General features: G+C 42.7%; 2 protein-coding genes across 6 annotated transcripts in view; both read left to right on the plus strand.

Annotated features, from left to right (window-relative positions):
* Positions 1-218: 218 nt before the first annotated feature.
* On the plus strand, positions 219-2761 carry LOC119295481 (proactivator polypeptide-like 1). 2 transcript variants are annotated; one of them, XM_037573905.1, is made up of 6 exons: positions 219-372; positions 755-860; positions 1455-1678; positions 1862-2059; positions 2145-2204; positions 2325-2761. In XM_037573905.1, exons 2-6 carry the CDS (start codon positions 779-781, stop codon positions 2481-2483), a joined length of 723 nt encoding a protein of 240 aa, XP_037429802.1. In that variant the 5' UTR covers positions 219-372; positions 755-778; the 3' UTR covers positions 2484-2761. The 2 variants fall into 2 exon arrangements, with proteins under 2 accessions (XP_037429802.1, XP_037429803.1); XM_037573906.1 differs by lacking the exon at positions 219-372 and adding an exon at positions 396-579.
* Positions 2762-6019: 3258 nt separating this feature from the next.
* The window catches only part of LOC119295479, a 10018-nt gene continuing 1028 nt past the window's right edge, over positions 6020-15009 (plus strand). The window contains exons 1-14 of one of the 4 annotated variants that reach the window (XM_037573902.1): positions 6020-6243; positions 6328-6492; positions 7077-7172; positions 7399-7485; positions 7570-7638; positions 7729-7825; positions 7915-8017; positions 8358-8565; positions 8703-8816; positions 9660-9791; positions 10525-10605; positions 11143-11259; positions 13263-13388; positions 13467-13777. In XM_037573902.1, coding sequence (XP_037429799.1) covers positions 6043-6243; positions 6328-6492; positions 7077-7172; positions 7399-7485; positions 7570-7638; positions 7729-7825; positions 7915-8017; positions 8358-8565; positions 8703-8816; positions 9660-9791; positions 10525-10605; positions 11143-11259; positions 13263-13352 — 1560 coding nt within the window. In that variant the 5' untranslated portion in view covers positions 6020-6042 and the 3' untranslated portion in view covers positions 13353-13388; positions 13467-13777. Of the gene's footprint in view, positions 6244-6327; positions 6493-7076; positions 7173-7398; positions 7486-7569; positions 7639-7728; positions 7826-7914; positions 8018-8357; positions 8566-8702; positions 8817-9659; positions 9792-10524; positions 10606-11142; positions 11260-13262; positions 13778-15009 lie in introns of those variants that run through there. The other 3 variants (XM_037573901.1, XM_037573899.1, XM_037573903.1) reach the window with 3 other exon arrangements.

Genomic DNA, 15009 nt, shown 5'->3' on the forward strand with positions numbered 1-15009 from the left:
TTCCCACAAGTAAAATATATTGACCGTATGCATCGATCTGATGCAGAGGCCGGGGAATCCCCTTTTCAAAAAAATATATATTGATATACGCATAGTAATGATAGTCGTACTTGCAATAATAATAACAAGCAGTTACTCTTGCTTAACCGTCTCAACTTCTTCCCTCCACGCTAACCCAACTCCGAAGGCGAAGCGAGATCAATCACCCACCCCCACCCACGCCCTATTTAGCTAGCCCCATCATCAGATTTCTATAATCGCGAGCACGCTATACACGATACGTACACAAAAGCAGAAAAAAGATCAGGACGACCCCGACGCACCACCACCTGCTCCTCCCGGCGGCTGCCTGCTCGATTCCCCAACAGCAGGGTTGGTTTGATTCTCATCATCCCTTCTGCTTGCTTCCGATTTCGTTTCTCCCCGTGAGCCTCGGATTTTGGATCGCGGCGTTCCCCCACCCCCTTGATCGAGCTTTCCGATTCGTTCGGTGTCATCGCGCCTTCTCCGATCGATCCGCTTCCTCCTCCTGTTGATGATTCTGTTGACCTGGCCCGGTCGACTCGATCGGCTTTACCGGTCGGTTTCGTGGCTCCTTTGCGTCTTTGGCTTTGTTATGTGAAATTTTCTGAAATTGGCAGGCTCAGCTGTTGTTCATGAGACTGATTCACCCCTTTCGTTTTCCTGCGGTTTCCTGATCAAAATTGATTGATGGATTTGCTAATTCCGTATGTGTTGGTTCCTATTTTTGCAGGTCAACGACAGTACCTATCGCGCGATGGGTTTGGGACTGAGATTGCCGTTCTTCCTACTCCTCTTGCTGCTGGTCAGCCTGGGAGCCGCACAAGGCCGGAGCACAGGTATATCTCACACAACAGCCCTTTCCAATCCCATGATGCTAGTTATGTTGTTTATTCATCTCTAAATCGACATCAGTGGCTCCCACATGTAAATCGGGAAGCACCCTTAAGAACATGTAAATCGGGAAGCACCCTTAAGATTTTTTCTGCGCACAGCTGATGGAGGGTGGTGAGCTATTTAGGTTGGTGTTGGAATTAGAACTGGAATTAAGGATACCCTTGTTGTGAAATCATCTTATGCGAGTTCCCAGTATTGTTGTCTAAATTGAAGTTGTCATATCTTTCATCTGCTTCCTTGATATGATTTGCATTTGCATTGTAAATCATGCATGGTTCTATAAGCATAGACTTTGGATAGCCAATTTCATTGTTAACATCGTCAACTTCCAGTATATGTTGATGCTTGGTTTTGTATTCTTTCATATACTGTTGTTCGTTTCTGTAATTCAAGGCTTAGATGGGGAATGTGCATGAACAAGATACAACCGTGATACTGCATAACGTGGCAGTGTTAGAAGATTCAGGCATATGGATATATTTTTCCTTGTGTCCGCAATTGTTCTGGCCAGTGACATCTGATTTATTTGTTTCCAGTTTTTCTTGATATCAAGGAGGCTCGAGACCCTGATCAAATCTTGATGGATCAGATAACTTCGAGCAAAACTCCCGTTCGTGTTGAGAGGGGTAGCCCACTATGCCCAGCTTGCGAGAAGTTTACAGATGAAGCTCTTAGCTATCTTAGTCAGAAACAATCACAAGATAAGATGATGGAGGTCCTTCATGAAGCTTGTTCTCAGACATTCTCGTTGGAAAAGAAGGTAGTAATTCTGAACACTTTGGCTTGTAATTTGGTACATACTGAGTTTTAGGCACTGTAAAAAGATTGATAAAAAGATATACATGCATAGTGTTTATATTTCCTTGATAAATGCCATGCTAGAAGATACCCTAAACAGAAATAGTTTATAGATCTTTTAAGCATGGACATTCTATCTCTGCAGTGTGTTGAGTTGGTGGACTCCTATGCAACTCTCTTATTTGCCAAGATCGCTGAGATCAAGCCGGAAGAGTTCTGCAAACGAAATGGCCTCTGCAGGGACAATGCTCTTCTGTCTGGTGTGAGAAGTGAGAGCACATGTGTGTTTTGCCACCACCTCATGGATGAAGTTTTGTCCAAACTGAAAGATCCCGATGCTGAGGTAATTCCTTTATTCCACTTGCATCATCTGTGCTTTCACCTTTACCTTGTGTCTTCCTTTAATAATTTCCATGTGATATCTGTAGTTCGAGATAATTCAAATTCTCCTCAAGGAGTGCAAAAAGATCGAAGGTCACGAGCAGCAGGTAAGCTATATCTGGCTCATCTTTTAAAAACAAAATATGCGCAAAGGAGATATCTTGGCTTCTTCAGTTAATGTTCAATATGTAGCACACACCGGGTTTGATATTTTTCTTATTCGACAGTGCAAACGATTGGTCCTGCAATACATCCCTCTCATCCTGGTCAACGGAGAGAAGTTCCTCGAGAAGAACGATATATGCACCATCGTCCAAGCATGTGATGCCGGCAAAAAGACGGTGGTCGGGTCATTCTCCGAGGAGGGTTTGCTGCGTGATGCATGAAGGTAGAAAGGCTACACCAAGCCGCGTGAACCCGGAGGGAACATAATGCACTAGTTCTTCTTGTTGTACATAGGTGTCTAAAATTCAACTTGCTGTTGCCTTGTGCTGCTCCTGCATTCTGTGGATGCTTTGTATTATAAAGGGAGCGGCATGACGAACAGTATATTATGTCAATTTGAAGCCGTGTTGTACTTATTACTTGGTCAATGTTTTAATTTGTAATGGCATCTGAACAACTGTAGATACTAAATCGAGTTTCAGTCTGTCTACTAAATCAATGTTTTAATCTTGTCATATGCCTTGTTCTGACGATCAGATTTCGGTCTGTGAAGAGTAGATTTTCTGTCCCCTTGGCCGTTGAACAAGTGAATCGCCCTACCAAAGAGTTTAGTTGGCCAAATTTTGGTTGAGGTTTTATTTGCCAATGGATTGGCCAACTTTGGCTAGAAAAACTTTGGCAACTTTGTAGTACCATAAAAAATAAAAAGCACACTATTCCAAACATTGGTATTCTACATTAAAAACACGTTAATAAATGCACGGCAACATGATTTTCTGAACTGTCTAGATGAAACAAATACCAATGACGGGACGAGGCTCCTGTGACGTACTATCTCCGTCCTGGTTTACTAGTCCCCTATGTAATTTGTGCTAAATTTTGATTAAAGATTTAACTGATAAAATATTAGTGCATGCCAACACAAATTATATACTTGGATTTGTATTTGAACATAGTTTTCAATGATATTTTCTTTTGTGACATGCATGAACATTTTCTTAGTTAAATTTATGATCAAAATTTGGCACAGATTACAATAGGGACCAATAAACCAGGACGGAGGTAGTAGCACAGAGCTGAGTCCACCATGACGATTCTTTTATGTCATTGAACTTTTTCTTGAGTGAAGGGCTCCACGAAAAGAACAAACCAATATCATTTACAAGCTCGGAAGAGAAGTAGAACAAAATGTTGTACTCCCTCCATTTCTGTATATAAGACATTTTGTTTTCCATGTCAAATTTTGACTTGTAATTTTGGTCAACAAAATATAGATTAGATGTCATCCAAAATATATCATCAGAAAGTTCTTTGAAATGTGCATTCAATGACATGCTTTCTATTGCATGTAACTCTTTTTTGGTAAAATTAATGATTAAAATTAGACATAGAAATATGAAACGACTTTATATATAGACATGGAGCGAGTAGGTAAAATGCAACCAAATAAAATCCAATAATATCTTGACCGCAAGCACAAGCAACCATGCAATGTGAGCGAAGAGAGATGGGTAGTGACTTTTGGTCAAATCATGTTTACCCTATAGTAGCACCAACGTTTTGGACTATGGCTACCCGTAGTGGGTGTATCATAGCTAGTGCTATTATCCATGTCAACTAGACAATTTTGATGAGGTAACTTAGAATAAAATAAAATAAGATTTGAGTATCATATTATAATACCCTATCATAATAAATATTATACCACTATATATTTGCATGACAATACATAAGATCATCTATAAGATACATCTATGATACTATGCACAACACTAACTTATGATACTACCCACTACAGGCAGCCTAAGAATCTAAGGCACTCCAATGCTCGTCTCTTAGCACGTTATTATAGGCAAAATGATGATGTAGCACTGTAATTAAAAAGGAGTGGAGTTTTATCTTACCTAAGAAATGACTCTTTAGCTTGATGCAGAGTTTCTCAGTCCGAGCTCAACGGTGAACAGCAAAATAAATTTAAAAAATAAAATTTTAAAAGACTGATTTTTTGTGACAAATGTTCCGAGTGCTTGCAAAGATTCGTCATGGAATCACATTCCTGGAAGGCATGGCAAAAACAAAATCAATACTCTGGAAATGCTGCTTTCCAAAGCATTTTGGAGAACCGATTTTACCTTTTTTTGCCATGAATTCCACAAATGTGATCTCATAATAAAAATTTGCAAACTCTTAGAACATTTGTAAATGTTTGTCACAAAAAAATCAGTTTTCTTACAAAAAAAATTGATTTTATTGTTCACCAGAGCTCATTTGAGCTCGAGTTGTGAAGGTTACTTTCCCTCTTAACTCATTTTTCGGTGGAGTGAATTTAATGATCTGATCTTTTGTGGCTCATCTTCTTAGTTTTCACTTCTTTTCTTCCCTTTATAGCTAGGCCATAGTGTTAAAATTCCAAAAATCATCCTATTAAGACTTTTTTTCTTTGGGAGTCTTGCCTTTTCTTTTGTCTAGAGCCTCGAATATCACAGTATAGAAAAGGGAAAAGATTCCCACCACCCAGTGGATTACATGCACTGCGTCTGCCGCCTCCAATGTTCAACACGTGTCATTCTTAACCTTATCTACTCTTCATCCTTCTCATCTACTCCCTCCGTCCCAAAATAAGTGTCTCAAGCTTGGTACAACTTTATACTAGAGCTAGTACAAAATTGAGACAGTTATTTTGGGACGGAGGGAGTATTTATTATTTTCTCCGTCCAGATAGCCGCTCCATGTCTTCCTCTGTCAATCTCGCTCATACCCTCACTTGCAGCCGTGCTTCAGGACAGCCACACGCCACAAGCGCCGCAGCAAGCCAGTCAACCTGCACACTGCTGCAAGCCGCACTTTCGAGTCCGCCGCCGGTGATCGTTGGACGCCGCCGCTGGCCATCCTTTCTCCTCCTCCTTTACAACTCCTCCTTTCCCCGTGTCCCTGTGTCCGCACGCAACCATGGCCGTCGCTTGAGCGTGCACGCCCGAGCTCTGCTCCAGCCACCGTTGGCCCAGTTGCACCGCTCCGGCCTCCCCTCCTGCTGTCTGTCGTCGCTCCGGCTGACGATGTTTTTTTATACTTTCCGCAACAAGGGCCTTGCTGCAAAAGTCCTTCTGTGCAACATCATCTCTGTTGCAGAAATTTCTCAATTCACATCGCAGACAACATCATCTTTCCAGTCACATTATTTATGTTGTGAAAGTCCTCCTGCAACATCATCTATGCTTCAAAAACTATGAAGACGGAAAAAAATATCCACAACATCACCTTTGTTGCAAAAGTCCTCCCGCAATCATCTATGTTGCAGAAACTATGAAGGCGAAAAAAAATCTGCAACACCACCTCCGTTGCAAAAAGTCCCCCCGCAACGTCATCTATGTTACAAAAAAGGTTGAAGACAATAATAAAAATAATCAGGCGAAAAATAACGCTTTGGTGGTATGCAACAAAACAGTTGTTGTAGAACGAGTTGTGCAACATCTACCTTATTGCAATTTGCGACATATCCCATTGCGGAGATCCGACGGCTATTTATGACGCAATCCAACGACATATCAGACGGCGAATGTTTTCAAATAACCCACCGGCGGATGCGTAGGGTGCCAAAAAAATTGGGCTAGCTAATTAAATGAAAGGATTTCAAATCAAAATCTTTGCCAATTCAACAAGGATGACCGTGTTAAGAGACAATGCATTGGGTGCATCGATCAATCAAATACTACAATGTACTAGTACGAAATATTATAATATCCCCAGCACGAGCAACAGTACAACGCGAGTGAAGAAGAGATGATGGGGCTGACAAGGAGGGAAGGGAGGCAGAGGCGAGTCAACCCCAGCCCGCCCGGTCACCGGCCGGAGGGGAGAATGGCGGAGACAGCTCCGACCCACCGGCTCCGCGCGCGCGCCGAGGCGGCGGTGGCGTCCCTGGTGGACGTCCGCCTCCACGAGATGCCCCCGCTGACCAGCGCCGCCTCCACCTTCTTCTTCGTAAGCCATCTCTCTCGTCGGATCCGCCTTCCGGATTCCGCCACCAGCGGAGAACGGAAAATCCTCACCCCATGGCTGACGCAGATCCTGAGCGCCTACTTCGTGGTGCTGCCGCTGCGGGACGAGGGGGCCATCTCGCTGGGCCTCGGCGCCCTCCCGGGCCTCTTCGCCGGCTCGCTCGTGCTCACCATCCTCGCCGCCCCCGTCGCCTCCCTCGCCTTCTCGCTCCCATCCGTCCCCAAGTCCAGGGTCCGTGCCTTTCTCACTTGGGTCGTTGCAGTTTGCTCGTGTTTAAACGGAAACAATTCAACCACAGCAGACAAAAGCAATGCAAATAATGCAAGGATCCAACAGGACAAAACTGTACTTCCCTAAACATCACACCACCAAGACAAGAATTATAAACCAAACGCCTAGTTGGACTTAGTTTAAAACACACACACACCTTCGCCAGAACCTATTTACTTTAGCAGAAAAAAATGTATGTTTTTGCAATGATCTGCTATTTCATGTGGTTTATGTCTAGGGCTGCAAGTCAATTTTAAATATAAGCTTCTGTTATTTTCCTTTGACGAGCCCCTGTTTTTATTCAGGTAATTGGCGATGATTTTATGAAGTTGAAATTTTCCAGTACTCCCTCCGTTCCAAAATAAATGTCGTGGTTTTAGTTCAAATAAGACTTACTCCTTCCGTCCCATAATATAAGAACATTTTTGACACAAAAACACTCTTATATTATGGGACGGAGGGAGTATTTTGGAATGGAGGGACTAGCAATTATTTTTCCTTCACTGACACAAGCTAATTCCTATCACCTGTACCTGCAATTTCAGGCTTTGGTTTTGATACACAGGTTCTTCAGCATATCCCTTCTTGTATTTTTTGTGCTTTGGCTTGCCTCGAAGCCGGGCTCCCCATCTATCGCCCAGGTAACACACACTGATAACATGGTGGATTATTTTCTCTTTTTTTGTATGCATGATTAGTTTCCCTGGAGTTTGCAAATATCCCATGCTGATATTACACCGGAAAAAATGTTTTTGAATCCATCTGCCATCTTGCACTCCGGCCACTTTGCTCGCTTTCTAAATTTCCTAATCGAAGAAGGCAGGGCCAAACTTATTTTTGTTTACTTTTGTCAATATTATGATCAAGTCAAGTGAAGATGGTTCAAATAAACCTGCTGGGTGGGGAAACCATAGCTGGTTATACATAGTTGTGAGAATAAGCTTCTTTCTCTGGGTAAGCCATTTCCTGTTACATGATCCTGTCCATGTTTTTGAGATTTAAGTTATCGTCCATTTGAATTACTCTCTTCATCTGAAGGTTGCTTTGCTTAATCTCATTACAATATCATCCACTTGGGCAAGGGTAATTGATGTCATGGACAGTGAGGTATCATTTGATAACTGCACCAGAATATATCGGCAACCCCTTAGACATTTTGGATGTTCTTTTCAAATCCTTATCTCTCTCTTGATTCAGTCAGGTTCAAGATTGTTTGGTTTTATCGGGGCTGGTGCTACGCTAGGGCAACTTTTTGGTTCTTTGTTTGCTGCAAGCATGGCATGGATGGGACCCTGTACGTATCTAGGATGCTCCTCCGAATAACATTATAAGCTCCTGTCTGATTTTTCATGGATGCAATGTCATTTACTAAAATTTCCTCAGTTCTGCTCCTATTTTCCTCCCTCTTGATGGAACTTGCTGCGCTGTCATCTAAAGGAATTTGCATTGATGCTAATCATGGTTCAACAGAATTGCCATCAACAGGGTATGTATTCCTTCTGGGCATGAGTTACAAGTTCTTGACTCATTTTCCTGTTAATTTTGACATGAGTAACCAGCATGTTTTATGTACAAAATTTCTTGCTTGATTAACCTTAGCGAACTTTGAGCCGCAAATACTAGCTCTGAAATCTGAATAGTCCACTTTATGACTAACTTGGAATGATTTTATTAGTTTCAACAATTTATGATAAAAAATGGGATTTACAATGGTGGGCTTTCACACTATTTTTTAGGTGTTACTGAATGATTTTATTTGACTTGTTGGTGCTTCTTTGTGTTCACAAGTGAGAATTTAAGACATCCCAATTTATTACAAACTGCAGAGCAGAACCAAGTCAAAATACCGAGCTTGGTGATGAAATGTCTTCACTGGTCACTTCACCTAGAACACCTTCCCAATCTCAAAAGACAAAGCCTGGGATTTTTGTGATGTTTGAAGGTTTCTGGCTGATCATGCGCTCGCCCTACCTGATATACATATCTCTGTTTCTATGGCTGAGTGCAGCTGTCTCATCCTTCTTTTACTTTCAGGTATGATTGTTCTCCTTTTGTGTATGACATGGATGATAAGTTGTGCTATGCTGTGAGCATGTTGCTTCCTTAAATAAATTGTTAGTACAGAAAGGATCCTCCATTTACTCACCCGACCTTTTCTCCTTGTTTTCCAGAAAGTAACTATAGTTGCTACTACAATATCAAGTCCAACTGCCAGAAGGAGAACATTTGCACTGATAAATAGCTTTATAGCAGTTTTTATTCTTGCCGGACAGCTCACTTTGACGGTATTTTTTCCATCTGGAAATTATCCTTGTTTTACTCTACTTCATTACCCCCTTTTCAGTGTGAATAAGTGAATATCACCCAGATAAGTTGTCACAAAAAAAAACTTTTATGCCATAATGCATTGTCGAAGTGTATACATATTATTAAAAGATGTAAATATAATAGAACTTACATCACCTCTCTTAATATCTATCCCCTCCGTCCCATAATATAAGAATGTTTTTTACACTCCTTAATGCAAATCATAATTGCAATAGTAATCCATCATAACTTCCACTTCAGGATGAGCACGTCCACAATGTAAATTGCAGTATAGGATTACTGAAGTAAATTTGTAAATGTGGACCTCCAGTTTTTGCTATTTTTTCTGTGTAAAGTGTTTGCGTGAATATTTTTTGTGGAACACCCGGTTATTACTTTCAAGAAAATAAACCTTCCATCATGTGATGGAATCTCAATACGCTTCCCCTTCGAAACTAATTCCTGTGCACACTGAGATGATGTCAATTAGAGACCCCATGAGTTCTGCATTTCTATTATCTCAAGGGACAAACTTCGTGCAGTCTAGTCCAACTGATGCATGCTGTGACACTAGCTGTCTAACTATTCCACAACGATATCTGGTAGTGAATAAAACAATATAAATCAACAAGGGTCTTAGCCAAATGGTAGTTAGAAGATTCTGCAATGACCAACGTAGATTAGTGGTTTTCTTTTCGTTCGCACGACCTGTTTAGATCATAGATATTTTACGTCTAATCTGAAGAGGGTATTATGGTAATTATACCATTCTTGTAGCTCTATCAATTTCTGGGTATGATTTGAACAAGTATTTATTTCAGGGTCATATCCTTACAGTAGCTGGTGTAACAGTTGCTATTTGCGCATCTCCATTTATTGCTGCCTCAAATTTGGTTGCCCTTGCTGTATGGCCAACTTGGGTTGCTGTTGCCGTCACTGAAACAATTCGAAAGGTATCGGTTGACCAGGCCACTCTTACTGAACTTTCGGTACCATTTTTCTACCATTAGTTGTTGATATGAAAAAGATGCATGTAAAGGTAAGGCATATGCAAAAGCTGAGTAGCCATTGCCATTGAATTTGTGCACACGCACTATATCTTTAGTTTTGGTTTAGTACCCTCAAATGATTTCATATGAAAGAGCTTATGCGTTGTAGTATATTTTTCCTATTGTTAATAAGCTGAGAAATCATCAATTGCAGGATTCATTTTCGTTTCAGTTCGAATATTAGTGCAGCTTCATCTAGTTGCATCTGGAACCAATGCATGATAGCATCTGTTATACTCAAAATTAATCAAGGCGCTGGTTCTGTTTGTAATTAATGTATCAAAAATCATTATACTGCCGGTGGTTTGCAAAATGCTCGTTTGGTAAAAGGGTTATAGCCACAACCGATTTTCTTCATGTACCAACACTGATTTAGGCAAAAGAAATACTGATTTAGAGCATACTGAATGTTGTTTGGTACTAGGTGAAGTTTGTGAGTACCTACTAATTGTTGTATTTACTACTCCCTCTGTTCCAAAATACTTGTCGTGGTTTTAGTTCAAATTTGAACTAAAACCACGACAAGTATTTTGAAACGGAGGGAGTTCATGTTTTTATTTCTATATTCAGGTATACTCTGCGATAAACACATAATTATTCTAATTTGTTGTTTCCCAATCTTTTTCCTTCATTGCAGGTAACTACCTATGTTTTGACTAGACCTGGAAGGGAGTTATTATTTACTGTTGTCTCACAGGATGAGAAGTACACAGCCAAGGTAAAAAGGAGTTATGTAATTTGAGCATGCTAACCAGTAGGAAACATGATGAGGCATGAATTGGTCTCCATAGATGATGAAATGATAATAGCATATAAATGGGATATAACCCATTTGCTCTCATTTTGACCGGTTTCCACTAGCTGTCCACCTGGGCCCAGAAGATTTTAGTAACTTGGATCACTACAGTAGGGATCAAATGATCTCTTTTAGAAACATGATACTCGGCGTCAAGTGGACAATTTAAGCATTCAATTTTTTCCTTTCTAATTAATTGCGGCGCATCGGGGGAACTACTTCTCTCTGAAAATAGAAGTAAATATCAGTAACCTAAAAAGTCTAATTTCGGACACAGTATTTGCTACTGAGGAGTGCTTTTTGCTGCTGTTGAGTACTTACCTTATTGCGAGTGGCATATTTTTTTAGAAGTATCTTGCCTGATATTGGCAAATCATGTGGATATTATCTTGTTTTGCTGCCCATTTTCCGTGTTGATTTTGTCTTATTAATTTGGCTAAATCAAAGTTTTTCTTGTAGGTCTGTATAGATGTTATTGTTCAAAGGCTTGGTGATGCGACAGCTGCTGGAATTTACACATTACTTTTCAGCAGCTTTGAGAAGAAAATATCCATTGTCAACCTCTATGCATTGCCGGTATGAATCATGTCTGATCATTTACTTGCTCATTTCTGCTTACCATATCATATTGTATGTTTAATGTGTTTTTTTAATCTCTCAAAGATAGCTCCTTGGCAATGTAGTCTGTTTGATTGTGCCTTGGGAGGTAATTCTTGATGCAGATGTTGCACTAATACTTTGGTAGAAACTAATTAAGATGGGGAATTTGAGGATTTGCCACAAGTTTGTTTACACTTTGAGGATTTGCCCCTATTTTACTTGTCACTGATTATTTGCCACACCTTTCCCAGATTCTTGATGATTTGCCCTTATGCACGGTATGGAATTGCAATACAAAATCAGTGACCAAACTGCACTGGCCCAAATTAGTTAGCTCCCCGTTTGACTATTTCCATTCCTCTGTTGATCCGTATTCCTGCTGGCTCGCCATGACTCGCAGTCGTGTCTCTCGCCGTCGTGCTTCATGAACCTGCCTTGTTCGAGAACAAGTAGGCCGAGGTCAACGACCTGAAAAGAGAAGCCGAGGTCGACGACCTCAACCAGCAGCTCGCCAGGCGAAAGCATCCGCCGTTGTCAACCACTATGATTCCATCAAGTTCGCTTCAAACGCAAATAGGAAAAAGCTTCCTGTTATCTGTGTGACCCCACAACCCGCACGCATCCCCTCCTGGGCCGCAGCAATGGCCACCGCCTCCTCCCTCCCCTCCGGCGCTGCTCCTTGCCTCCCGTCCTCTTCCTGGAGGCCATGGCGAAGACCACGCGCTGGTGCCTGGTGGTCTCCAAAACACGCGTCATCGACCCACTAGGCCGCCTCGCCAAGGGGACGGACGACGACGACCGCCCCTGCTTTTGGTCAAGCGCCGGCTGCAGTGCGCGCACAGGCTGCGTGACCTCGCTCTCGTTGCCCACCGCGTTGCTCCCCAGTCGCCTCCCCTGCCCGTTCCTGCGCCTCGACACACTCCTCGCCTGCAACAACCTGTCTGGACGATGACGATCAGACGGAGCCGGCCGTGCCGCCGTGCAGCTTCCGTCTACCTTCATGACTTTGGACAAGATGAGGATGAAGGGCATTTTAGATATTTTCTTGTGGGTCTGTACAATCGGGGGCAAATCATCAAGAATCTTAGAAATATGTGGCAAATAATCGATGACAAGGAAAACTAGGGCAAATCCTCAAAGTGCAAACAAACCTGTGGCAAATCCTCAAAGTGCAAACAAACCTGTGGCAAATCCTCAAATTCCCCAATTAAGATACACTTTTCTCGTGTGAAGATGCTTTGACTGGAAAAGTGTCCATGTCTGGATATTTGGCTGCTCAAAAGTGTGTATGCTCCCACCAAAGCGTTCAAAGTCTGGGGAGTTCTTTGCTAGCTTTTTTTTTCTTTGCTAGCTGAACTGCTGAACACAACTGAATATATAATACATGCTGAAATTTAAAATATCTTGCTTCAAACCTTTTACCTATCTCTACTTGTATGTTAAAACCTGGTTAACTTTGCCAACTACTGCTGACCCTTCTTATTCCACAACTAGTACAATTTATGGGTTTGCTAAACACAACTGCCTGAATTTTTGATAACTCAGTGGATTTTGTGGTTGCTGGATCTGCGCAGAGATGCGTTTGAGAGATGTGCTTTTAGGAATAATCAATGAGCTGGGTGGGGTTTGAGCCCATGACCTCTCGCTGCACACCTTACTTGACTACTGCCACCATACCAGTTGCACTCTTTTGTACTCCCTCCGATCCAAATTAATTGATGCAGCTCTAGTACAACTTTGCACGAGAGCTGCGTCGATTAATTTGGATTACAGGGAGTAGTTAAGGTACACCTTTTGTTTTTTTGTTGTGTAATTACACACCTTTTCGGAATCTGACTGTGTTTCATTGAACTCTCAGCGATTAGATTCCATGCGGTCCCTACAAATTTCCAGATAAATATCTTGGTGTTAACTGTGCAGCATTTTTTGGGGGTCCTGGGAGATATGTCTAATGGTTTGTGCTTACCTTTTGTTACCAGCTCTGCTTTGTCTGGCTTCTCATTGCATTTCATTTGGGACGGCTCCAGACAAATCTTGCCAGGCTTCAGGCAGCTTCTGACCCGTCCTAGTTCCTCCCAAACATGCATCTGGAACCTAAAAAATAGGTATCGTGGTGCTTCTTGATAATCTATCAAGACATGTGGCTGAGTAAGGCTGTTTGTGCCTGGCCTTTACTTTTCTAGGATATCGACTCAATACAGGGAAGTCGTTCGAGAATGCAGAAGTACGGTATGTCACGAAGACACGAGGTTTTTGCCACCAGCATTGATTTTGTCTGCACATTTCAAAGGGGCTACAAATTGACTACACGGAAATTCGAATATAACACTGGAAGTAACTATCTGAAGGGTGAACATAGAAGAAGACAAATAGTAGCAGGTCAGCAGCATAGAGTATAACAATACGCGAATTTTGTGTGCTTGTAGTCCATCTTTTCACGGCGGAAAATTGAGTCATGTAAACTGTAACTCTGTAAGAGCATGTACAGCCGGAACTTGCAAACCGACCCCTCAAACGCCCGCGGACGCTACCGGGCGCGTCCGCGGACAGGACCGGTCACGCCTCATACTTGGTGCCATGCATCCGAGTCTCTCATATTTCATTCCCTAGATCCATACAAACCATGCAAAAGAAATCCTAGGTATAGACACATGCTAGCTAACTACGCTTCGTCGTCGTCGTCGGAGATATCCATGATGTTGGTGCTGGGCACTAGGTAGATGGGCGGAGGGCTTCGTTGCTCCTCATCCATATGCGTGAGTATCTCGTTGACTTCCACCGCGTGCTCCGTCTCCGGCTCCTGTCGACGGCGGCATTTGGCCTCTGCCTTCGATTTTGACCGGAGGGAATCAATGACCGCCTGTTGCTCCACCTGTAGATATGCGCCCCTAGTGTCTCTCACATCCTCCTCCATCTCCAAGCCCTTCTTCGGATCCACCGCATCCGGAGGTAGCTCTGCGGCGATCCGGGATTCACGCCTTTCTTGAATTTGCTCAAGGAGCTGCAGTCGGTGCTTCTTCGTTAGATACGGGTAGCTCCTTACTTGGGGGCATGGCTACTAGTGGTGGCGGACGCCGATTGAGAAGTGGCGGCGGCGGCGGACAGGAGGGGGAAATGTGGACAGGTAGGGTTCCGGTGTCAGCGGTTGGCTTATATAGCCGGGCTAGGGAACTACGAGGCCAACTAGAGTGGTGCCACGCGGCGCCAACGGTCTGACGGAGGAGGCGAGCTTTGGATCGCCGGTTTTCAGAGTGTTTTAGTGCAGGACCCCATTGTCAGGCCGACGTGGCGGACACGCTCGGGCCTCCCCATATCCGATTTAGATTTGGACTGGATATGAGGGGTGGTGGTCAGCCCGTGCGTTTAAGACCCTTTTGAGACGTTCGTCTGGATTAGTTTTTTTCTACTAGTCACTGACCGTCCGCCCGGGTGTTTGAGACGGGTTTAAGGCGGCCAGTAGATGCTCTAAGCATGCTAATTCATTGTTTATGTGGAAAAGTAGGGCGGATAGGTTGGGCATTGTTCTGCTGTGCTGCATAAAATTGTCTACTGTCCAAATCCACTCCCAGACTGCATATCATTTGCAGAGATGTGTAACTAGTTTTACGGGCAACTATCTGATGAACCCGGACTACTGATGCTACAATGAAATATTTCTGTTTTTTTTTTGGTGTGTGTGTGTGTTGTCTGATTTGAACTGGCTTCCCTATGAAATTTTCATGAAAT

Source organism: Triticum dicoccoides, chromosome 4B (genome assembly GCF_002162155.2).
Source record: "Triticum dicoccoides isolate Atlit2015 ecotype Zavitan chromosome 4B, WEW_v2.0, whole genome shotgun sequence".
NCBI lineage: Eukaryota > Viridiplantae > Streptophyta > Magnoliopsida > Poales > Poaceae > Triticum > Triticum dicoccoides.

Bases quoted from the DNA above. Each gene is read 5' to 3' on its own strand.
- LOC119295481 (XM_037573905.1), top strand. From the start codon at position 779: ATGGGTTTGGGACTGAGATTGCCGTTCTTCCTACTCCTCTTGCTGCTG. The intron at 861-1,454 runs GTATATCTCACA...ATTTGTTTCCAG, and splicing joins CGCACAAGGCCGGAGCACAG to TTTTTCTTGATATCAAGGAG. The intron at 2,060-2,144 runs GTAATTCCTTTA...TGATATCTGTAG, and splicing joins TGAAAGATCCCGATGCTGAG to TTCGAGATAATTCAAATTCT.